General features: G+C 39.3%; 1 protein-coding gene across 1 annotated transcript in view; it reads right to left on the reverse strand.

The window, feature by feature from the left end:
• Positions 1-26,342, reverse strand: part of LOC107095752 (homeobox protein Meis1) — a 90,662-nt gene that overhangs the window by 37,638 nt on the left and 26,682 nt on the right. The window contains exon 8 of the mRNA XM_015392010.1: positions 8,802-8,947. Within this exon, the coding sequence (XP_015247496.1) occupies positions 8,802-8,947 (146 nt within the window). The remainder of the gene's footprint in view (positions 1-8,801; positions 8,948-26,342) is intronic.

Below are 26,342 nucleotides of genomic sequence, written 5' to 3' on the forward strand. Positions count from 1 at the left end.
AACACAGCTTCAGCATGAGGCCATCAATCTTTCTGACATACAACAATGAAACCATACACTGAACTGTTTCATAGTTTCCCCAACTATGAGGTTGTATGGTAGAAGAGGGGGGAGGGGAAGCCCAATGAAAGAGATGATAAGACTGTAATGAACACAAGGCTTGTAAAACAATAAAAAACAATTCTTTATACTTGTGTTTGTGAGCTATTTGTGAATGTGTAACCAAGAAAACAAGCCAAATTTCGATGTTCAAATACAAACTGGCCATCAGGTCTGTATAGCTTTGAGAGCTATTAGATGTTTTCCAGTGCTACTGACTGACCTTGAGGGTCTGTAAAGTTCTCACGTTCTCAAGAAAACACACAAATCTACATCTTGACTAATGCCAGATCAGCTCACACACACACACACAGATGTGCAAACTCTTGGTCCAGATCTATGGCAGACGTCTAGGAAAGAGTTCAAAGGTGACATGAATTAAAAGTTAACTGCCCTTGAGGGCTTTTAAATAGTGGAGTAAAACGATACAAGAAGCATAGAGGAGAAAATGGAAGAAAAAAGGGAAGTTTTCACTGATATGTGAAGGCACTTCATAAAATACTATAACTTGCTCCCATTTATTGCTCATACTGCTGACTCACTCTGAATGCTATATAATAGGAATAACTGTGAATGAATTAATAACATAAACAGATTATTACCCATTTTGTGTTTAATGTTTGATACAGTTGTAATTTCTTGAACTTTTTCTTAAAGTCACACTTAAGAATTTAACTATTAAAGATTACAAATATTTCCACATCAATATAATATAAAGGATCTCTCTGAGACTGAAATAATTTACAGTTTTTTAAAACTATGCACTAATTAGTATAAGGGAAACATAAGATCTAGGTTTGAGACTTTGCCTTTTTCAAGCAGTGACAATTAAGCTTCTTACCAAATGCATCAAATCTTCAAAATATAATAATATTAACCAGCAGGATGCCCTTGGAACTACTTTTTTGATAAAATACAAATCTGATTGAAGTTAAGGACACATGCTTTTATAAGTCAATGTAACTAATATTATTACATCTTAACTTTAACTGAATTCCAAAAGACTACCTCTATGAAATGTATTTTTATGTATTTTTATTCAAAATGTTAAAGTAAGAATCAGTCAAAATTTGAATTAACAAATCTGTTCATATAACGTAAATTTCAACACCCATTTTAAAAAGAATAGAGATAATATCTTCTAAATGTCTTCAATTGTTGTCACAAATGACACCAAAAAGCCAATATGTCAAAAAAAAAAAACATTTGTCTTCTGAGCTGCAAACATGTGCCATGTGTGAGCTGCTCTATCACCTACAGTATTGCTCTACCCATCTGCTCATCTACTCAACCATCCATCATTCCATCCATCAATCACAACACAGATGGCCTTTCAGGGGTCTGTCAGGGCTGATGCCCTCCCTCAGCCCCAGCCATACCACTACCCCAACCTATCCCACGCTATACCCACCCTCTTAAAACCCCCAGTACCCCACAGAGGGAACTCACACCTCCTGCTCCTTCACCAAATGGACTGGTCCTACTGTCATGACTGTTGGCAAAGAAAGGTTTTAGGATTTGTATATAATCTACAAAAGAAGCCTGAATGTCTTTTAGAGAAGAGCTGCAAAGCGAATTAGTATCACAGTGAGTTTTTCTGTGAGGGTCAGTCCACCAAAGAAGCCCCTATAGAAAACTGTCTGTTTTTAGGTCCCTGGGGCCTGTCAGGAGGGATAATTGATGATGTTTTCATTACAAGGTGTGGGGTAATGTGGGGGCTGGGGCACAATATGTATGTGCCTGTGTGTGTGTGTGTTAGTGGGGGTGGGCAGGTTGACTCAGCTGCCGCCTCTTTGACACCGACCACTCCTGCGATTGGTACGGACAAGTCATTGCTTCCAAATGCCCTCGTACAAACACACCCGCACATACTAAAGCAATCACACACACATTTGCACAAACACCAAACAGTGTGCCTCCATGGCAGATGCACACAAACACACACAGCCTAGAGCCAGTTCCCTTCCCAGAGATAAAGTCTCTAAAAGCAAATAAAAGTGCTTGTTTCTCTGTTCTATCACTGTGTCACGCCAGGCCTTTGGCAGATCTGTCCATCTGTCTGTCATCTCTTAGGACCTCTTTGAAATCATCATGCAGTGGCGCCAAACATTCTGACTGCCACTTAGATTAAATTAGAACTTAATCCGAGACACCAGCCTACAAATTACTTTACAGTATCAAGACGGACGTCGTGCCTTTATTGTCGTTTATGAATAAATGGATGAAGACACATAAATAGTCAGCTGATGCTCTCTTTTCAAGTTTGCTTCATGATGTCTTCTTAAAACCTTTAACAAGGCATCCCTATGTCTTGGAATTTGACTTGCAATTATTTATTTTATGAGAAAACTTCTTTCTGTGGTGGATTGATAAGAAAAAAAAAAACAAGTACAAGGAAACCAAGGATATGTCAAAAAAGTACATGCAATCTAACAGTGTTGTGGATACAGTTCATGCATTGTTTCTTCTTCAAATGTTCCTGCTCCTCCTTATCACTGCAACAGTGTAGTAAAGATGAAAGTGGGCAGGAGGAAGCCTCTGATCTCAGTTTGAAAACAGAACAAGAGGGATAACACTTTTTTTAGGAATGGGTTGCACTGGTTGACCCGGGGGCTTATATATCAAGGTTTCTGTAATAAACAGGCACACAAGTAATGTCAACTTAGGCAAAGACTAAATCTGACCTTAGACCCTTTTCTCTTGAAGCTGTTGTTTACAGGATAGTCTCTCCTAACCTATTCTCCTCTTTTAAAGTTATATGCTTTTGGTATAAAAGCATGAAACATTCATAATTAAGGTTCTGAGCTCTTCACTGTAGTTTGTCATTATCATCAGTTCCTCTGTCAACAATTCACCATTTTATACCTTTGTACTTTTGGTCATTGTGAACCAGGTAAAAAAACACTTAATGTAACTATCTTTCAATTTTTCGTTGTCTATGATGCAATCTGGCTTCAACGAATGGCATCAATTATCAAGATGTGTCTCTATGTTATGAAGGTTTAAACTGAGGTCTTACAATTTTCCCCAAAGTTACAGACCTAGAGTTCTCTATTGTTTTCTTTATTCAAGGTCATTCAGGTCAAACCTGAAAGAATTTTGAATTCTCTAAATAACTTTAAAAGCAAATCATATTAACATAAAAGAAGAAAATCCTCACAAAGGGCCATCTCTATCTTCTTTTGTAGTTTGTATAATTATTGATATTTAAAAGATACTGCCCTTTTATACATCCATCCATCCATCCATCCATCCATCCATCCATCCATCCATCCATCCATCCATCCATCCATCCATCCATCCATCCATCCATCTACCGTACAGCCATTTCTGCTCAATGCCCCCCACCCTGCACACTCGGTTTCTATGAAGAAAAATGAAACCCAATGGTTTTGGACGGGGGTGGAGGGGTGCTTACTGCTTCCCCAGCTGGGCCGCATCTGAGTGTACTAGCATTTAAAATTATCCTCTAATTGTATTAACGGCAGATTACGCCTTTCCAGATTTTTTTTCTAGTCTCTCCCTCTGCATTTTACACATTTTAAGAGAAGAAGAAGGAAAGAGCTAGGAAGGGGGCGAGCAATGGCAGCTCATTGAGGGTTTGCGGGCTGGCTTCTTTTATGAGCTGCGATCATGGCTGCCCCTCGTTACACTACATATGTGTACAAATAAGAGGGGAGGAGAGCCAGGATGTGAGCGTGTTAGCGATAATGTGCATAAAAGTGTGCGAATACACCAATGCTGACACTTCAAATGCCCAACTTACTGCTACACACACTCTTTGAAACGCACACACCTCATGAGCCTGATGTGAGGCAGCAATCTAAATGGGAATATGGTCTGTGTGTGCAGCACACAGGCGGGGGTGAATTCCATCTAATTACTCTATCACATAATTTCACAAATTGCCTTTTCATAGGGGAGTGGAGAGCAGAGCACAGGGCGCGTTGGGGATTTGAGGCCTGAGCTTTCATTTACTACTCATTTCTTGTTAAATTAAACAAGAAAATACCATTTTTGTGGAGGGGAGGGTGAAGCTTAGGTGGGGCGGATAGAATGAGACTGCACAGTGGGAAAAGATTGTGCAAAGGGGGATAATAGAGCTGCTCCTTTATCTAAAGATTTGCTCTCTAGGTTGTAAATATAAAGATATGAGTTAAATAAGCCCAGAGTTAACACCAACATCTGATAAAGCACATCCTTATTGGTTCCTCTGGACCACAATAAAGACAATTTTTCTGATCAGGTGTGCTTTCACGATCACTAAACCCAAAACCGGTATATGATGAGGTCAAACACAAACAAGTAGCACAATGTAATAGGGAAACCTTTTTATCTTGGTCCCTTATGCAGTTTGAGGCTGCATGTCAAGCTGGCAGCAGGCTGCTTGCTTTGGCCATCATTACAGGCCGTTAATGTTAATGTTTTGTAGTCGCTCCAAGCCAGCACAGCCAAATTCTTGCACTGAACTCGTCCCATAAGCATTGCCGATAGCACATGAGCTCATTGGGTGTGTTGGAGAGAACTCTGAGTTACAAACGTTGTCATCATCACAAATTCAATACTGCTGCCCTGACTCTCGAATAAAGCTCTCTTCTCTCCCAGTGAAACCTGCAGCTGCCCAAAAGTACAACAGCTTTGAATGCTCAGATAACCAGTTTTTTCCTTCTGTGTTTCTGGAGTATTTCTACCTTTGCCCGGTACAGTAGTAGATGAGATAAGCACATATGATGGGTGAAGTGAGCACAGCAATGACTTCAACACAACAGTAAATGAATGGATATATAAAAGCTACCTACCTCTTACCCTGCTGGTGCACTCATAGCCCCATTTTGCCACCCACCTTCCCTTTCCGCCTCGATACAATGGGAACTCCCCTGAGGAACCAATTGTGAGGGCGACTAACATATAATACACTGAAGTTTGGAAGCATAACTTGTTCTGAAGTTTTAGCTGTTTTTCTGCCTATTCTGTTACTGAAATGGTGTCAAACAGAAATACCCCCCAAAAAATAAAAAAATCAACTGAAAGAAAAACTGACTGTGGTTCTGAAATAGTAATGCTTCTGCTAACATAATGCACCTATACAAAATGTTTTTCTTCGGTAAGTTGGCATTATTAACCAAACTAATGAATAATTGAAATGATGGTAGCATATAATTGTGTGGACAAATGAGACTGGTCTGCTGCTGCAATGCTAACCAACCCTAGTAAATGTAGGCAAGAAAAATAACATAAATCTTTAATTGAATCATCTCAAACTGAAGCACTTTTAAACCTTAGCCTATACAAAAATAATAATAATAATAAAATTCAGTATACAGAAAAAAAGTGCTTTAATCCAATCTCACAACTTCCCCTTTAAGCTCTCTATTACGAAGCTCACCCTATCAGGTTTGCCAGAAACTTTCAAAGAGAAACTGGGCCCAAAGCATCACACATCCTCCACCTTACTTAACAGTTGGAATTGTTTTCTTTTATACAAGTTTAAACCAATCGGTCTGATAATCTGTAGCTCATCCTATTAAACCACACAGTTCAAACTAAATTCTGAGCAGAATTTCTCAAACTCCACATATTTACCTTTATGAAAGCTGGACATCATTTTTCTTTTCTAGTAACACTCCTACAATGGTTGCTAAGGAGACTTGGTAACCCCATGATCCCACCATTTGCTTCACTTCTCTTCCACTGAGTGTAAGAGATCTGCCATTATTCCTCCAGCCTGCAGTCCAGAGACTAAATGAACCATACTCAATGAAAACTGAGAGTTATAGCTTTCTATTTAAAATTCACTATAAAACTGATCAACTTAAAAGGATAAAGTATAAATCATAAATGAAGGCTTGCAATGAAAACTTCAGGGAAATGATTCTTCTGCCACAAAAGAGGGATTGTTTAGAGATGTTGCTCAATTGATCTCAACTGAAAGTTTTCACTCCTCCCAAAAAGAGAATTTGAACCAAAACCAACCAAGTAAAATTCTTCTATTGCTGCGCCATATAGCAGCTACCCATTATATCCATTGTTTGCCAGCATATCTGCGTGGCTTGGTTCCACTCTCACTTTTTCGCCTGTGAGAAGGAGAGCTAAATGGATCCCTCCTTATCCCACTCTTCACCTCTTCGAGCCCATATCCAACCAACTGTTTGAAATCTAAGGATGAAGAAACCCCTCATAAGCCTGATGTAGGGCTGTAATATGACACAGAAGGTGTGTTATGCTTGTGTATATGCTGGGCTGTGTTTGAAAAGAGGATGTGTGCTGAAAAAAACCTTTCCTGTTTGACCCTAAAGGGTTTAAGGTGTGATTAGAGGTCAGGGAGAAAATGAGTGAAAAGGCAGAGCAGAAGGCTGAAAAGTGCAAGAAATTTTCGTCCCAAAAAAAATCTAAGTTTGATTACAAACTACATGCCAGTGTGTACATATGAGAAAAAATAAATAACTTGCTCTTTGCCATTAATTACACGGAGCCGAGGCATACACTGCACAATGCATCCCACTGACATCAAAGTCTGGCCACAAATAAATAAATAAAAAGTTAAGCCCATGCAATATCCACAATCCACAGCATCCTCCCTTTTGGCTTGTTCTATCCAAACCAAGAGCCACTCAGCCAAACTGTATCATGTTCTCCACAACTCCTGACATCAGCAGAATGCAAGTGACGCAGGGTTCGGAAAGTACTTTTAAAACATCTTTACTTGGAAGCGCTCTTAGAGGAAATGTTAATAAGCCTGTAAAGGGGAAAAAAGCAAACAGTTTCCAACTCCTCTCTTTGATTTAAACTAAACTTTGAACTCCAGCACAAATTGCCTTCATCTCAATTGAAAGATTTGGTAAACACTGGATTATATTTCCCTTCAATCCTTTCTAAAGAGGCATTAAGGATGTATTTATTATTTTAAGAGTTTTTAACAAATTTGATTTGAGTTGCTATAAAGTTTTATGTTTCAAATATCTTGATAGGCTACAGTATATAAAAATGGAAAAGCAATCAGAGAAATAATTAAGTCTTTAGCATTTGAAAGGCAAGTTCTGGCTTAAACTATTACAGTACTGCTTCAATATCACGAGCTACAGTATGTATACATAAACAGAAGTCCAAAATCAGATTGAAAAAATTATTTATATGGACATAAGTAATAGGAATAAAATGGCTGATTGAACTAAATGGCTAGTAAACATGTAATTTGGAATATTCTGATAATAGGTAGCCAGAGCACTCAAAGTGGAAATACATTACGTTGACGCAGGGTCAATATGCGCACCCAGGTCAACTCGCATCACTCAGAATAACTAGATCCTAAATAGTGTTTTCATGGCTCTTGGTCGGATTGTTAATAAACCAACCCATAGTCGGATAACAATATTATTCCTGCTGAATTTGATCAGAAAATTCCAAATGACATGTTTTGGTGACATATTTTTAGTCCAATCTGTATTTTATTCCGACTACTTAGGCCCACGCATAGGTAGTTACTGCTTCAGAGGCAATAAAATTTACTGAAGTTATTTAAAACACTTTAAGTCAATTTTCAGAAAGTGTTAGAAGAAAAATATTCCAAGGGAAGTGCATCACACATACGCACTCCTACCTAAGCAGATGACTGTATAAGCTATAATATAAGGTAGTTTTGTACGTTTGCATTACATCTCTCCATAAAGTAATTATTCTGTGGCCACAATTATGCTTTTAAAAAATTTACTTTTAGATTGTATTGTAGTGTGACTTCTGTCTGGCAGGAATCAATCATGCCACGACCAACAATCCAATGAAATGGAGATGGGCCCAACAATTCGAGACAATGTAGAACAGATAAACTCTATTTTCTACAATAGCACAAGAAGAATCTTCAAACTGATGTTGTTAGGGAGCAAGAGAGAGTAAACTATTAATCTGACAACAGGAAGGCTTAGTCTAGTACAGCCCATTTTACACTTTTGAGATTTCCACATTAGTCTGTCATGGTACATACTGGATTTGGACATTATTGGAGCCTTTTAATCCTTGAACTAGTATAAGGATCTACTTTAGGGTATAAAAACAAACAGGGCTGCTTTATTAACGATAGCTGTTACAAAAGCTGTGATCTGAAACCCGCAAAATTCTGACAGGTCCATTTCTAGATAAAATAACATAATCGAGTATGATTAACTGCAAGATTAGTAAGACTGGTTAACAAGAGGTTGTTTTGATCATTTATATATATATCCCTCTGAACTAAAGTCGAATTATGAGGCCCAAAAACGGATATATTTCCATCAAACTATCCTTGCTAGTCTACGATGATGACTGGATTTGTAAGTGAGGGGGAAGCAAAGCCAAGCCACTGTTCTTTGCAGCATCTCTTGCATTTGTAAAGTATTATAACTAGGTACTTCAGTCTATCTGCACAAACTGCCTGGGGTGTCTCTCCTCAGCTTAAGCCTCATTCTGTTTCAGTCGATGATCAGAGATCTCTCAAAGATTACACGGGACTCCGTCTTTGAAGTGCTCGCCCTACAAACTGAGCTACGCATTGGAGAAGTGCATCAAAATGCGGTTCAGTGTTGGACAGTGAGTGTGTGTTTCTCTAAGTGTGTTTCAGGTGTGCAAAAGTGTGCCAAATACTAGAAGACCAGAGTGAGAGAAAGACAGCTCTTTGCAGTGAAATAAGGATTACATGTGATATAATACAAATATTGTTTGGCTTAACTCACTGTTAGGTGTTGGAAGAGCCACGCTCTCATGATGTTGGTGGCCACCTTAGGAAAAATCCCCCTTTTCTTGTTGTGTTTCTTCTCTTTATCCGGGTCATCATCATCCCCTGTGCTCGGCGAAGCAACGCTGTTGTCCAGGCCATCACCTGTCACATGACGAGAAACAGGAAGAGACAGCTCCGATCAGGCACAGGGTTTGTTTACTTCCTGCAAATGCTTTGCCGAACGTTCAAAGGGAATAAATGTGATCTCGAAAAGGAATTCTGGAGGGCTTTGTCGGCACAGACGGATGGGTATGGAGCCTCGACAATAGCGAGCAGAGAATGGAGGGGAATCAGCACCTCATAAATGCATTCATTTTTAATACATTTATAAATAACCCTGCCTTTCATTTTTCTCCTGCCGTCACTGAAAACACAGTAAGCACTTGCATCCCTCTGTGAGAAAGAGAGGGAAGAAGGGGAAGCACAAAGGACTTGTAAGGTCGCATTTCCCCACTCTCCCATCCAAGCCCGTGCAGAATTGAAAATGACAGAGAGATTTAGTCTTTATTATCCTGAGGGGAAAATTGTTATTGAAGCGTCGCCCCAGCGCATTCTGCCATTTTACCTGAGGTGGAAAGAGTAACACGGCACTACAAAAGGCAAGGTTGCACGGACGGGGAGGCAGAAAATAAAAGGAAAAGAGATGGAAAAAAAACAGTCGGAGGCACAAACACTGCTAACAAAGCTAGCTGCTTTTCATAACAATAGCATCATGGCTGCTTACAGCTACCTGTAGGGCTTTGATAAGACTCTATTAAGGCCAGTTAACCTCACCTAAGGGGGCTACAGTGAGACAGCTTTGAGTATCTGAGCGTTAAAAGCCAATGTGAAAAGAAAGTGCTCCACGGGCCCTTTTCTCTGCATTCAGGATCCACAACATTAACTCTTGAACACAGATGCACACATATTCAGAGGCACCCAATTACTGTACGGATTCCATACAGCTCGAATGGAGAGAAAGTGGCTCTTCCCATCTGTGATGAAAAGCGTAATTGTTATTATCATTATTCAAAAACGCCAGGCACCCTGAATGAAGATGATAATCATTAAAGAAACATGAGGCGAAGTAAACAAGTGGCACCCTCACGCCTGGATATTCCAGCACCAAATAACCAGACTTTTGTCCCGCAATGCCTCCCCTGCCTTGAAGTGTGAGGAAGTGAGAGGGGGGAAAAGAAAATATAAAAACTGCCAAAGCAGTGCACCGAATTGGATTCTGTTATTTATTGATTACACGCTAAGCACTTCTAAAGCATCGTGGTTTATTCACTGTGGCAAGAGTTGAGAGCTGCACTGACGCAGGGCCGCCCCACTAAATTTCAGAGGACGACACCAGCACCTTGGCTAAACCCTGAGACCAGGTTCATTGATAATTAATGGCGATGTTGGCGCTAATCCGGTTGGAGATGACTTTTTTCCAGCCTGCCACATCAATGGAATAATCAAGGGCCTAAAACCCAGGCCTTTGCTCCCCATTACCTCAGGCAAAAGAATTCCTGAAAGCATGCCTGGAGGGCACCTGAATTATACACGCCATTAGGAGAGAGAGCCTCTCAACAAACCAAACGAAACAACACACATGGCCAGCTCTCCCTCTCACTCCGACTGTGCTGGCAGAAGGAGATACATATGCGCACATATTAAAGGCTTTTTAATGAACCTCATGTGGAAGTGGAGGTGACGGCATGGGGGGTGGAGGGTGGAGGTAGGATAAAACAAGAGCTGCTTTGGCATTGATGTCAGAGCACTGATGCAAACACCACATACTGAGAACTGATAATGCACATATGAAGATCAAGCTTGTGGTTGGTTTGAACTAATGTAACATAATGAATAAAGGAGCCCAGCACGTTCAAACATTTACAATCATGCCGTTTCGTTTGCCAGTTTGTTTGTTTGTTTTCTCTCTATTCACTATTTAATGATTTGAATAAATATACATTGGCAAAATGACTTGTTAGGATTGATACTTAATATATTCGTCACATTTGAGGATTTTAATGTCTGATAAACGTAATGAGAGGATAACTAGAAAATGTAGTTTTCCAAATGTTAAAACTTGATTCCAATTAAAACAGGTATACTTTTTTAAATGTAAATATACATAAATATACCACATACAGTAGAAACTAGAATGAAGGAGTCAGGCTTATAGAAAGCCAGGGATTATATGGATTTTATAAAACTACTGTTTAGAATTCACAGGAAAAAAAACACTCCTATGATTTTCAATTATTTTAAGAGGATGCATGAAATGCTTCTCTGGAAGCTCTGCTCCACCCACACATGGCTGCACACTGCTAATCAGATGGCACAGCACATGTATACAGCTGACTATTTGAGATACTGATACTGAGATAAAGATACTGTAAAGTCATGAATAGGAGGGTCATCAGTGTTCATGTACACCATGTTTTTGGTTCATAGTCCCTGACAGTTTAAAGTGTTTCAATTCAAGAAAGACCACTGGGCTGTTTACAAAAATTTCAGTTCTTAAATAAGTTCTTATTTTGAACTTTAAGAACCAGAACAATCATAAAGATAAGGTAAAATGGAGTCTGACTAAAAAACAGCTAATATCACTTTGTTTTACTTATGTTACTCCAAAAAATTGCAGAACAGCAATCAGGTGCAACAGCCTGCAAGAGTTTTGTTTACATCCATAAGTACAGAACAACCTGGTACTTGTGTCATCACATTAGGGCTGTTGTCTTAATTTAGTTTCATTTTGAAAAAAAGTTCAGTTCTATACCAAATTTTTATATTAGTAGCACTTTATTACATTTAAGGAAATAATAAATAGTATTTCTACATAACTGAATGAAAATGTCTTTAATTTCTACTTTATTACTACTGTTTTTTTGTTTGTTTTTCGTCATGAACTTGGTGATTTTATAAGAAAAACACAAGCAAGATTTAAATACTTTAATAATAGTTTTGCTTGGTCCAGAATCTAGACCAAGATAATATAGGTCTAAATTAGTTTTATACATAACAAGGTTGACTCATGTCTAAATGAGGTCTCATTGTAACTTCAATGTTAAAATCCAATGTATTGCTCAGGGGGTTGTTAACTACAGTCTAATTAAATCAGGTTTTACTTTATGTTTTTGTGCTAAAATACTATTCTTTATGTGTTTTATTTTATCTTTTTCAAGGTTAACGTCGCTTGAGAAACTTACCGTATACTGACCCATGCCTAAAAGAAAACGTTTTTTTCATTTATTTAACAATCAATTACAGTTGTTCAGCAACTGATCCATTAATTGATTAACAAGACTTTTCAGCCCTGTGCTCCACAAGCAAGCACACATTGAGCGCATTATACAGCTTCTGAACCTCTCTGTGTCCTGGAAACACACTCACATTGCAAGCTTCAGTTACATCATTAGCCTAGGACAAGCACCGTCTGAGCCCAGTGAGTAAGTTCAGCTTTTTCTTCCTACTGTTTCAGGGTAAAAGAAATACACCCTCCCCTTCGCCTCCCTTTCCAGCTGCCTGCTGGAAAAAGACGGGTGAGCCGAGTCGGGGCCCTGTAATCTAAGACCAGATTTTCATTGGAAGCAAATGCTTTCAATCCGTTGTAAAGACCGGCTCAAGTTCAGCAAAGCCTACAATAACAAACCTAGGGGCTCGTCCTGTACGAGTTAGGAAAACAGAGGCTAACGGCCGGAGAACCAGCTCAGAGCGGGAGTGAATGTGCCACTAACTCAGGAAAGAAGGTGAGGTATGATAAGACGGGCGGAAGCTTTAGGAAATAAAAAAGAGAAACAAAAACACTGAAAAATAAACTCAATATAAACAGCTTCCTTTTTCACAATTCTTTCTCCCACAATCCCAGACAGGGAATCACTAACACATTCCCATCCTTCTTTACACTTCTAAGACTGACCTATGGACACTCAGTTTACCTAGAAGGGGATCAACCATCCATAGGTCAGACTTAGGAGTGTACATTTACTTTACCTTGGAGGAAAAAGAGGCAGAAGGCCGCAGGTCTATTGGCAATTCCATTTTCACTGCAATTTGAAACCAATCACCTCCACAAGGTCTGGGGCTAATTTCTGCTTCTCTTTACCTAACAGCACAAGGGAAGTCATGGTGGAGAGAGAGGAGGAAAGGCTGAGGCAGGAAAGGTGCTGAAGCTGTGTTTCAGCAGCCATGCTGTGGAAATGTCAACGGTGTTACCACAGCCTGTCAAGCAGACAGAGGCTACACAACAGAGCAGAAACAAAGGAGAGTTAAAGGGTGAAACAGTGCAGGAAAGGATAGAGACAGAGAGGGAGAAGCAGGAGGGAATGTGCAAATTTAAGCCACTCACAGAGGCAATGAAGGGGGAGAAAATAATGAGTAGGAAGCTGCGAAAGGAAGTTAATCTGAGGAAAAGAGTCCAATGTAGAGCAGTCCGTTGTTGTTACTTGAAGATTATCTTGCTCTGACATCCAACACAAATGCATAAGAAAACAACTATTTAGAAAGTCTGTAACAAAATAAATAAAACTGATAAAAGCTGCTTACCCACATGGAGAGTCATGATAATGGACATTAAAAACAATAAGGGGATTTATTAAGGTCCTCCAGGTGATTATCGCTTCAAACCCTTTTGAAAAATAGCTTCTATGCAACATTTGCCCACAAGGCAGAGTTAATTAATTTACTTTTTTTTTAACTTTTGATGGCTGTAGCTCATCTTGAATACATCATGCAGAGAAAAGAAGAAAGAAAAATCCTCTGTGGAGAAAATATCAGATTTTCACTTAGATATATAAAAGCTTTTTAGTGTCCTAATACATGGTATACTGCTAGAGTCTGGTATTTTTACATATGTGCTCACTTCAAGCTTAAAGATGCCTCTTGGGCATGCTCAGAAGATCATGTTATTCATCTAATCTGAATTTTCTGTGACATCATGTATGAGGTGCAAAGTGTTGAGTAAAAAAGCTACAAGGTCTTCCCTGAAAGTGAAATTGGGCTTGTGAAGCACCATCCAGTTAGTGTCAGCATGGCTTCCTCTGGTGACGTAAGTCTAAGCTATTTTTAAAAGCCCCAGATTTGAAGGTGACTGCTGGAAACCATGTAATCATTTGTGTGAAGCAAGAGATTCGTTGTTTAGGTGACAAAGTCAACAAGAAGAGACAGCTGGTTGACTACAACTGGTTGACTAGTGGGGAAAATCACTGAAGACGACTTCACCATGTTAAATCCAAATTATGGCAGCATTTTGTTTAATCTTTTAAACCAAGAAACACAGTAAACTGACTACTGATTTGTGGCCATTGTGACTCATTAAACGTGAGCCGCTAACAATAGCAAAGCTTACGTTTACCTCAGAGTTGACTTTTTGCATGTTTCTAATGAGTCTGAACTGTATGTGATCTTGGTCATATCAAAAATTTAAGCATTTAATCAATTTTAGTGATTTTGTTGTAAAACAAAACCACGATTAAAATAAAAGTTTTAAAGATAACTTATTTTATGAATAAAATGTATATAATCAGAAATAATATTTAAGAGAGCGACTTAAGAGGCTTAGTCAGGTCACTGTGTTAAGTGTTTCTGCAAGCAGTCATTCAGTTGGTCAGAAAGCTACCCAGTCCGCCAATCAGCAACTCATTCAATAAAACAGTCAGATAGTCTCCATGCACAGTCTGCCAGGCTTATTAAGAGCCTCAGCAGGCTCTAACCCTGGGCTGCATGCACACAGCGTGGGGAAGCTAACCTAGCAAGCTGCAGACTCCCCACAAGAAAAAGCCACAGGCACAGCTCTGGGCCTGGCCCACATGATCAGCCATGACAACATCTTTGCAACTAGTTAGAGGGGGGACTGAGGGGGGGATGGGCATGGAGGGGGAATCAATGCAAGGAGGGATGCATGTTTGTCTGTGAAGACTGTATGCATGCGTAGATGTGCATTCGCCTGTATGTGTCTGTATCCTCCTGCCTTTCCCAGTGAATGTGTGTCTCCAACCACACAGGGTCTGTGTGTGCATGTGTGTGTATGTGGCAATTAGGAGCAGGCCACTGACTGGAAGGAGCCAGGGGCAGTTGAAATGCCCCGGGGCCAACCAAGGGAAGGAATATTTTATCAGTCCCCTCACAGAGTGTATACAAAAATACACACTCAGACACAGTCCCGCACACGTTTACCGTGAGTGAAGAAACTATGACGTAAAGTCACTGATTTACTTTGCTTCCTTCATTTATTGCAGTAGATGTTTTTATTAGCTAAACTGATGCATACGTCTGAGTTCATTCAGCTTTGATTGGCTATTTTTCTAACAGTACTAACGCTCTTTCCTTTCTCCTTTACTGTCATGTCTCCTCCTCCTCTCAATCTGCATGGTGTTTTGAGTTGTCTTACATGAGTGTAGAATCAATTAATCTATCTATCTTGATAAATGATGAGGGTTTAAAAGTTGCTCCTATCCAATTTACAGCTGTTGCTTTCATCCTCCAGGACTAACTTTCTAAACAAAGTACTCCTTTAAATATGCACCTGCAGTGTAAGACTGAACGATATTTAACCCTTCTCCTGGCACCCTTAATCCTTCAGTACTGTAAATGAAACAGTAGCTGATGATGTCTTATTTTCATGCCAAAAGGTGATGTAGAGGCTGACATTTTTCAGTGTCCAATGTCTTTATGTTTTCATCCAATGAGTGCAAACAGTCCTTGCTCGCCTCTGTTTTATCGTGTCTCTGTTGTGCCAATATCACCCCCGTGCATCTCTCTTTCTCAAGGCGCACTCTGACATTATCACGCCGTATCTAGGCTAATCTGTTATGATCTGATTATGAACCATTTCTCAGAATAAGAGCTTCACTGGTGCTACCTACCCTCTTAACATAGGCACATGTGCCATGTGGAGGTGTCAGCCATTTTTCTGCTGCCTAGCAAATTAACAGCCATGGACTTGCAAGTCATTCATCTGCAAACTGCAATCTTGTCGCTTCCAGCGCAGGAGAAGAGATCTGTGACATTTAGCTTTCAAATAATGTTTTCTTCTTAGAAACCCTGCTGTGCTTAGGAATATAGTTTATGAATATTAGCTTTGTACCAGATGTCATGAGCAGGATGCAGGTTTAAGGAGTCACACAGATGTCTTAACGCTTTTCATAACATGTTTTGGCAAGGTTTTATTGGCAGTGGATGGACTGAGAGAAGTCTTTTCACTCTGTTGTAGTGTGTTTATTCCAAGGGTTGTTGTGTTTTGTTTTGTTTTGGGGTTTTTTGAACAAAAGAGAAAAGAGTGAGTCTTTGATTGAGTCCAAGTGACCTGGAGCTGATCTTTCATTGGCCAGTCGTTGAGATTCACACCCCAGGAAGCTGCTCAGGAAAGACCCAGGCCTCAGGGGCCTGTTATCCTTTTCCACATGGGATACACACGGCTCATACTGGCAGGCGAGAAATTCATACATACACACATGCAGACTAAGAGCATGATGGACATAGTACAAACACACACACACACGCTTGTTGATGTACATTGACTAAAGTGCTCACCCTCTCACTCCATTTTTCTTTTTCTGGCTCTCACACACACGCATTACATTCCCAGAAATCCTCAGAGAGGTAAAGAGCGGCCTGTGAGAGGGAGGGAATGCGGAAAAAAGTGGCGCTTATTGTATTCAGACCATTCATAAGCTCTAGACTTACTGAGGAGAGAGTTCAACGGGGGGGAGGGGGTTTAAGGCCTTGGGGGTGTCGGAGGGGTCTCCCTTTTCATGACTCTGGGGTTCCCTCCCACCTTTAAATATTTTGAACATGCAGGCATTTCTTGCTATGTAATTCCCAACTAGGGAGGCTCATTTAGTACACCAAAACACTTTCCTCACATGCTTCTGCTTCCCAAGCTCATCCACAAGGCAACTTTCCAATAATGACTACAAAATATTCCAAACCAACACACTCAAGAGGTTCCCTTCAATACAAAACACTCTCTGTGACCAACGCTGCTTTTCTGCCCGATTTTGGAACAGAGACGGAAAGCAATCCCCACCACTGCTCGTTGGATAATGACATGTGCTGTCAGGAGCACAATATAGCTAGTCTAGACTCTTCATGCCTTTGCAAGAAGGTCTCAGCTCTTTTTAGATGTTTGCCTTAAACTTCTGCCACTTTGTTTGGATTGTTTGACTTCACACAATCTCCATCAACTATGAAGAAAGGAATAAAAGGAAATGACAGAAAGCTCTCCTTTGTGCAATAAGGATAAAGACAGCAGGTAAACAACCTCTAGGAAAGAAAAGTAATTGCTTCCTGCAGTCAACCACAATTTTATTAAAGTAATTAGAAGTAAAAATGGCTTTGCTAAAACAACACAAGCTTCCTTGAACTATGACAGTTTTTTGGATGTGCACTGACAGATCCAATAATGACAACAACTGGTGAGTCATCTTCACTTGTTTCTCTTTTTTTCCATCATTAAGAAACGCAAGAGACTTTTTATTGTGAGAAATGGAGCCAAGTATGAGCAATTAATTCTGCTTTGCTGGATCTGTTTGAAGACGTGGATCAGGAATGCAGATATGAGGAATGTGTTTAACTCACAACAAGAGGTTCTTTACAATATCAGACATTAGAAACTTAACCTGAAAAGATAATTACAAGTGTTGAAATGTCACATTTATGGTGAGCTGTAGGGCTACTTTGTTGTTATGAACATATTAAGGGCATACTGTGCTCTCCATATTTAATGACCCAACCCCATTTATATTGAATTGTTTAAAAAAATACTGCAGAATGCATATCCAAATCAAGTTATATAAAGAACCAATACTTTTAAATTGGTAAATATTAGAGAACATCCAATTCAAGAAAGAATAAAACAGAAAACAGATCAAATTTGCCACTACTCATAAAAACGATTCCAAAGAAATAAGAGTTTTGATATCATTAATAGTATTTGTTACACTGTTAGCCAATGGTATCAAGGTAAAAACTTCCTGCTTCATTATATATTCAATATGGTTCAACAAAACTGTAAAATAAATATTACTAACCATAAAGAATAACCATAAAACCTAATTTTCCTGTTGTTAATGTTTCATAAATGAAGCAGAGTTCAATTTCTATTAGCCCTGGTTTAAAAAAAGGAAAGAGGGGAGAACATGTCACTAAGGTAGAGCAGATGCTGCTGATCAGGAACATAGATCCTTCCTCAAACCAGGCAATATCTACAGTCTGAGCAATGATCAAAAGTTTGAAATAACAAAGGCACTGTGAGAAAGAAAGAAAGCTAGATGGGGCTCAACTGTAGAGATAAATGCAACAAATTCTTCAGTGTGAGATTATGCTACTGCAATAACAGATTTATTTATGTTTGTTTACACACCCTTAGGTGCAAATTGATGTGGAGGAAGCTGTATATATTTATGATCTCCTCTCTGCTCGTCATTATATTAGCAATATTTCCCTTCAGCTATAGGAGCAAAATTTGATTTTGTGAAAAGATTTATAAGAAAAATGTTTTTTTTGTGTGTGTGCATTTCTTGCATTTTACAATCTAAAGATGTTCTTTACATGTAGCACATCTTTATGTACTGAGCACAATTTAGAAACAATTTTGTTTATTTTCAGAATTATTTTGTGCTTTATTACTATATTTTATTTATATTTCACTTAACTGATGATACAATATAAATATCTACATTGGGGGCAATAAAGTATTCTATTCTATTCTATTATCAAAAGTATTTGTAGTTTAATGCAAGCCCAAGGACTGACCCATTGGACCACATCTTAAGGAATATTTATTTGAAAATCTCTATTTAGAGCCATGCAATAAGTTCTTATGCTGCTGTATGTTTGGGCTGGGGCCCATCCACAGGCTTTGGAAGCAGGGGGAGGGATCAGGCCTGTTGACATAGCCATAGGTGATGGCAAAAATGTCAGTGTAAATGTGACTGCTCTCTGTGTACCATTTTCCCGAAAAGGGTCATCACCACAGGCTGCCTGACACGCTGGAAACTGCCTCCAGCCCAGGGCACCGACACGACATTAAACTGCAGCATGCCTTCGCGTTCACAAACACAAGCACACATCCACATTAACCGCCTTGTGTTCCGGCTTTTGGATCCGCTGAAAAAAGAAAGAATGAGGTAGACAGAGACACACACTACAAGCTAAAATGAAAAAAAAAAGCAGGGCAATGAATTCAGCCTTTCATGTGGAGCTCTTTTTCTGTGTAACTATTGATTTTTTTTTCCTCTCCTGTCTTTGTGTTGCTGTTTTCTTTTCTCTTTTTTCCTAAACCGAAGACAGAAGGCCAGACTCACTTCTAATAGCAGCACTTGCAAGATCAGCGTAGAGCTCCTTTGCCGCTAAAACAACATCTAAAAGACGAAATCTGTGAAGAGCTTGTCTCTTTTGCTGCTTTCTCACTCTTAACTCTTGCCCTCAATTGTTTTGCTCTCTCTCAGAGGGCTTTTGACACCTACAGCACACTGAGCTTCAGTCCAACCTAACACACAGCAAACAGATAGAGAGGGAAAATGGACTATGGAAGAAGGACGGGAAGGGGGGAGGGGACAGCAGTGGAGGACAAGGACTATAACAAAAGGTAAAAGCACTTAACAGCACAATGGCACCACAGTTCTTTCCAAAAGTCAGCTGAAGTGCTGAAGGGCATTCCAAAGTCCTTGAATGTAGATGTGGCACAAAGAGAAGGAAACTTCAGCTAATCTAAAGGAGAAATATCCTAATCGACCTTACTTTGGAGCAAAATTCAATAGATAAAAGTGTGTTGGGGGTGATTTAAAAAGACATGTAAACATCCCCAGTGAAAGTCAAGGCAATACATAGCTCAGTAGGTTTTCTTAAATAACTTATGACATATTTGTTTTAAGGGGAAAGAACCATTGCTGTTAAAAGTATGCTTCAAAATCTTGAAACATTCAAGCAAACCTTGGTTTCAATGAGCTCCAAACTAAGTTCATGCTGTTTAAAGTAAACAAAAGTTGAATAAAAACAACATTTGAAGTACTTTTTTTGTACAGAAAGTTAAGTTTTTTAATCTACTTACTTATTAAACTTTACTCGGCCTTAAAACACTACCATTATAAAGCACTAAAAATTCTGTTTAAATCTTTAATGCCATCCCCAGCAATCAGTTTGTGCTCTCAGTAATCACACTTTTATGCAGCACCATCAACCTAATTTTATGGGTGCAAAAAGCAAAAAATATTAAAGTGGTTTAAGTCTCCCCTAATTTTATGGATTTTGCTCTCTTACTTTTATATCATGCAGTCACTCTAATACTTAGTTTTCAGTATGCATTTCACACAAGATCATCCACGGTGGACAACCTCCTACCTTCCTTTCCAATGCAAATAATCACTGGCTTCTCTTTAAATAACCAAAGATTCACAAAACAGTGTTTGCATAACCCGCAATGATGTTTTTGGAGATTGGGAGTTGTTTCAAGACTCTGGGAGCAACTAATGTGGATTTAAATGAAATAAAACAGAGACTTCTACGGGTAGAAAGATGTTATCTTTTGTCATGATCTCAGTTAAGAATTCATAGATATTTTTTTATAGGTTTGTGAAACTTTTCACATTGTTAATGCATGATTGACACAAGCTCTGATAAACAATTTTACTACAAATGGCTTTTCCCACCGCTAGCTTATCAGCGCCGGCCAAACTGAGACATGTACTCAGATAATACAGGCATGCTAACACTGCTGTGGCATGCGCTAATAATAGTGCATTAACTTCCAAATGGTTGCCATAGAATAACAGAAGATTTGAGTATTTATTGTAATATGGTCTTTGCCCACAAGGTTTATGTTAGTGAAAGGGTGGTTAGAAAACAAGATAAGTCCAAATCTCTAAGCTGCAACCCACTTGAGTGGTCGGATTTACTCTTTATGCGTTTTGGATATTCATTTCATAGGATGAATTATTAAACACCTTTATTTGTTTGTACAAAATATCTAAACTGCTTTTTCTTTAAACGCTTACCACCTACATATAACCTAAATGGCAACACCTTACAGCTACTCCTGCCTGTGGGTTATGGCCTTGATAGGTACAGGATGCGGTGTTGCATGGATGCAAAGGATTAGGAGTCCTATCAGTGGACCCATACTCGGCAGCCCTAATAACGCTTTTAGGACAGAAGCAGAGGAAGAGGAAGTGAGTGGGTTTAGAGCGGCCCATTTCCTTTGGAGCATGGGCCCATGTGGACAGAAGTGATATGCCCCCCATGGTTGTCGGTGCTCCTGCCAGAAATTCCCACCGAGTCACTTCCTGAAAGAGGCAGCCCTCTCTGGAGGGTGACTTCCTGGAAGAGTATGACCTCCCTGCTGCTGAAGAGAATCTCAGTGGAACAAAGACTCAGGCCTGCCGATGGGAGCTGGTGTGCACGTTGTGTGCACTTTGCATGTGTGCTTAACAACACCATTCAGGCCTTTAGTCCAAAGGTTATCACCAGTGAGGATCTCTGCCACCAGTACCTGCTCATCTCTTTAGGTTTCATTGGCCTGGAGCGAGAAGGGATGATCAGGTTACATCCGAATACGTCTGCATTCACAAGTGTGTGCACCACAAGTGGCAAGCTTTGTGTCGCTCTGCAAACACACAAAGTAAACACCCATGCTGCCCTCCAGCCCAGCCTGCTGCTCCTGTGTTTATCTACAGGTATTTGTTATCTAGCCCTCTCTTTCTTCCTACTCCCTCCCTAAACTCATAGGAAAGCTTCGCAAGGTCTTTATCTCTCGACTGAATCCCTCTTGCAGGTATCCATGTCAAAGGGACCAATGGGAGGGGGCCTCTGGGGACAGCATGTTTGGTCTGGGTCAGCCCTGGGTCAAGCTTTAACCCAGAAACTTGCATTAAGCAACTCTTTGCCTTCAACTTAGTGCATTCCACTTTAGATCAGCTCACAGCATGGCATTACGCTTATGGCAGTTCTGCATCTATGAGGCTATGAGCCACCTCCACAAGTAACAAACAAATGTTGCCTCAAAGGGCAAAACTTAGACTGCATATACACCATGAAAATAATTAGAATTAAGTAAGGAAAAAGGAAAGGAATGGAAACTTGTTTCAGAACTGCCATACTGCCCAAATCCTGATATCCTTTTAATGAACCACAAGAAAAATATTTTCTCTAGCTGTACAGAGCATTAAATAATGCAGAAGTGAACCTACTCCACTTGTTGCAGCCCTCTGACTACACTGTTTCTATTTTTTCATGTGGTAAAGGTAAAAGGCTCCACAAAGAAAACATCCTCCAACTCTCTCTTGGCAATCCCAAAGATTCTGTAGACTAGAAGGGATGTATAGCCATTTCAGTGTCTTCTAGGTCTGCCAGCAATGTGACATACCGGTAGCTGGAAAACCTTAAAAAAAAGGCACCCAGATGGGGGAACAACTGTAAGCAGACTCTTCAATGTGAGGAGCAATCGCTTAAATAACACCTAAATGACACCTAATCTATAAGTCCAAGTCTACAAACCTTAGAGAGCAAGTTCTTGTCATCCCTTTCTCCTGGGTTCTGTTATTCAAGTTAAGTCAACAGTATCTCATGACTGAAGATGTTGGTTTGGCTGTTAGATTGAGTATTCTGCTTTTTGACTAAGCTCACTCGCTACTGCTACAAACTACAAAGTTGGGGCATTACTCCTATAAGAACCCAGCCCATCTACACATCTGCTTGGCATTTTTGCCATAACACCCAAACAAGCCAGCATATTTTAACTTCTCTGCTTTAGACTGACACCTAAAGGAGCGTGCAGGAGCCACTTTGCATATGCATATTTTGTGTGTCCACCAGGTGACGATGTGGTGCGGTGTGGGTTTTAGGTTTTATAAGGGGAACTCACCTGCACCTAATTGTTTTTGCTGGTAGGAAGGTGAGCACACAGTTTTTGACCTCACATTGAAGCTTTCAATTCACCTGTTTGTGTATGCTTTATAAATCGTGCATCAGGAGGTGAAACAATTGGTATTAAAATTGCCAACAGAAGTATAACAATAAAAAGTACACAACACACAGCACACAGGAGAGACGGGGCTTCAGCTGTGCGAACACTCCTCCAGCATTCATCCAGGGGCTTTAAGTTAGTTAATGAAAAAAAAGGCAGTAAGCAAACCCCCCAACAATGCCCCAAGTAATCTAATACTTAAAAAAAAAACAGTTGGGGGATATAAACAGTAAGTTTGATTAGCAGCTGACTGCATGTTGGCTACTTGAGCATGTTGCATCACGAATAACCATCAAGCCATAGTTTTCTACAACTATTGGTCTAAAAGGAGTCAAAGAGTAAAAGGGATAATGTTATCCTCAGTTGGGACTTTAAACCTAGCTATAAATGTGCTATATGTAGAGAGCAAAAGAAGATCATTTGTTTTAGAAAACACTATAATAGCCACAGAAACCCATGTGATAGGTTATCTTATAAGCAGCAAGGATTGTCATTGTTGTTCTGTTTAAATTAAAGAACTTGAATGTTATGTATTTTTAGTTTTTGATATTATACTCTAAAACACTAGCATTGTTACTCAAAGATATAAATCCATGAGAAAGTCCCCCCTGCCGAAGCTTAGTAATGACAGAAGGAAGGTCGATGTAAGGGTTATAAAAAAGTAACATAAGTAAACAGCATTGAACCGTATCAATGTGAAATAAAATCCACTGAGATGAGGGTTGTGTCCAAATATGGCTCTTCTGCTGGTGTTTTCCTGGCATGAAATTGGCTTTGTGTTGGTGACGTTTGGAGAGCTGGCTGGTAAATTCTCCCTGTCTTTTGTTCGGAAAAGGAGAGCGGTAAGAGGGGTGGGAGGATGATGGTGGTGGTGGTGGAGGGTGTTCATGCATAATGCTCTTAGCCAGGGAGGTCTGGAACTGTGTCTATAAATTGAATTATTTCAATTTGAGGGAGAGAGTGAGAGAATAATGGAGAGTAGCTGTGAGACTGTGTGTGTTGCATTTACATGCGAACATATGCATGTGTGCCAGCCGAGAGAGGGGCTCATTTTTATTCTTCTGCAGGGTTCATATTTACAAGTGAGAATATAAAGCAACTTGGGTAAGATTATAGAAGAGGCCAAATGTTACCTTGCAGCTGGAAGGTACAGTAATGGCTAAAGAAAGGGCTGCTTATTGTCTGTACATTCTGGTTTCACTTTCTTTATATGCTTATCAAGAAATTCACAAAATAGAATAAAATAATAAGAAAAACAAAATATTCACCTTGTATGCTTCCACTGCCCAAAGCTTTTTGTGTATCTGTTTGCTTGTATGTGTGTATATGGGTGGGGTATATGGGGCTGAAAATATTCCTGACACAATATAATCAGCAGGAGACCATATGGCAAACTGGCAGCAGGCTATTTATCCTTATCCTCTTTGGAGGCTAAAATTAGCACTTTGCTGTTTGTAGCTTTAAGCTGGAGTCCAACCTCTGTCACTGAGCCAACAATAAAGAATACCCCCAACCAACTTCTAACCCGAGTTTGTCGTTTTCGTCAACTTTTTGCACACGTTTTAACTTTTTCCCACCCTCACTGAAATTTCATTTTTCGGGAATCTGCCTTTACATAATAATTACGGTAGATCATTTAGGGGGTTATAGCTATGGACTGTAATATTGTGTCTATCATTAAACAAGGTTCCCTACCAGGAACACATATCAGGAAAGCCAGGATTTCCTGAACATGGACCCCCTTTGCTAACTTAAACGAGTGGGATCATGAAGCTAATCTCCTTATCTGGAGGCAAAATAAACATACTCTCTCTGTGGATGTGTGTGTGGGCTCTGCAATGTGTTGCCCTGTGTCTTATTGATCCAAACTAAGAACTGTGGCACTATCCGTTCCGTACCTGTTGCTACATACTTTTTCATTAGTTTTGCTTACAAACATAAATAGGAATTTTAAACTTTAATGAGAGTCCTTGGAGCTAAGCAGGAGGCCACTGCAATCAATATATGGCAAAGTGACACTGCTGCTTGGCTAATTAAAAGACTTTTAGTTTTCTAGCTTACAACCAAGACAAAATTCTGGTGTTTACTGTTATTATGATAAAAATGCTAAAAATCTGAGCTGACAAGCTTTAGGATAAATACTTAGAAAAAAATATTAATCCCTGTTAAGCAGTTGACTTCAGGCTTGTTGCCAAAGCAGATAGCCTCAGTATTTAAGCTAAAATCAGCTAGTTATGCTCTAAGCGTTACTCTAGAAAGGGGTGAATTGTTGTGATCTTCATTTAAGTTTTGCCTTAGTTCCATTTTCTTTTGTGCTTACATGACCCTTTATGCTATCCCCAGTAATTGGCTTGTATTAAATTCCAGCTGCTCTTCCTTACTGTTTCACTTTCAATTGTTTCCATTTCACCTGTTTCTTGTATCCTCTCCTTGTAGATACACTCCCAAGATTTTTGATTTTAAGTCAAATCTGTCTTATTTTTTTTGACTCCAGATGTTGTTTATGTCCAAGTAATTTTTTTTTTCTTTAATACACTTTTATTCTACTTTAATTCTGCCCACCTCTTTCCTGCGTTTGAGTCAAACTCAAAGACAATTAATGACAAGAACAGCAAAAACAATGATAAACTATCTAACACAGACATTTAGGGTAATAATGCTACTAAGTTTCTTTAGAGTTAATTCTACATTTGCACTAATAAAAATTTCAATATGTTGTAAGATGAGTGATACACTAATTACCTTAAATTTTTAATTAAAAAATAGCTTTGTTCTGAATTCTTTGAAAATAGCCCATGGCTAGGCGATACAGCCCAGTATTCACCTTATTAAGATAATAACCAAATACTTTATCAATTTCCTCTCATCTTTGATTCCTGTCATCGGTTGGCAGAGGTGATTACCTTTATTCTTCAGTTTATCAGTAAAGAAAAAAAAACTAAACATCAGTCTTAACAGATGCCTTTTGGGATCTGAGTTCAGCGTCTCTTCAAGTGAGAAGGAGGCAGAGGATGCGGTCAGCAGTGACAGAGTAAAAAGACAGAAGGAGAAAGTTTAAAATCATTTTCTGGACCATTCATAATGTGTTGTGACAAATCAGCAATGAGCTACTGTGATTTACTGTCAGATCCCCTTAAAGCACACATTGCCACTGTTATGAAACTAGACATTCTCTTTCTGCAAGATCTTATCTTTGTACTTTTCAGGCTGTGCATTCATTACTATATACAATAGTCTACATGTGACTCCGGTTAACTTGGAGCTAAAGACAGACCATAACAATGTGTATAAACTGGACATCATTGCACATTTGTCACTTGGTACTGCTGGAAAAAACTCAAAGTTGTTTTATACAATTTTGCACATATTTGACTGCAAGACAATTTTGTTTCCCCTTTTATTTGCATGAAAAGTGCTGCACTGTGTTTCAAATTGTTTACATTTGCAAATGAAAGCTGTAGAATTCACTTCTAAAAGGTAAGATGTCTAGTAATTTGACAAAAGCAGCATCTTCCTTTGGGACAACATAGCACTACAATTGAGCAAATTATGGTTGTGTGCACA

Source organism: Cyprinodon variegatus, unplaced genomic scaffold (assembly GCF_000732505.1).
Source record: "Cyprinodon variegatus isolate N-32 unplaced genomic scaffold, C_variegatus-1.0 Scaffold569, whole genome shotgun sequence".
NCBI lineage: Eukaryota > Metazoa > Chordata > Actinopteri > Cyprinodontiformes > Cyprinodontidae > Cyprinodon > Cyprinodon variegatus.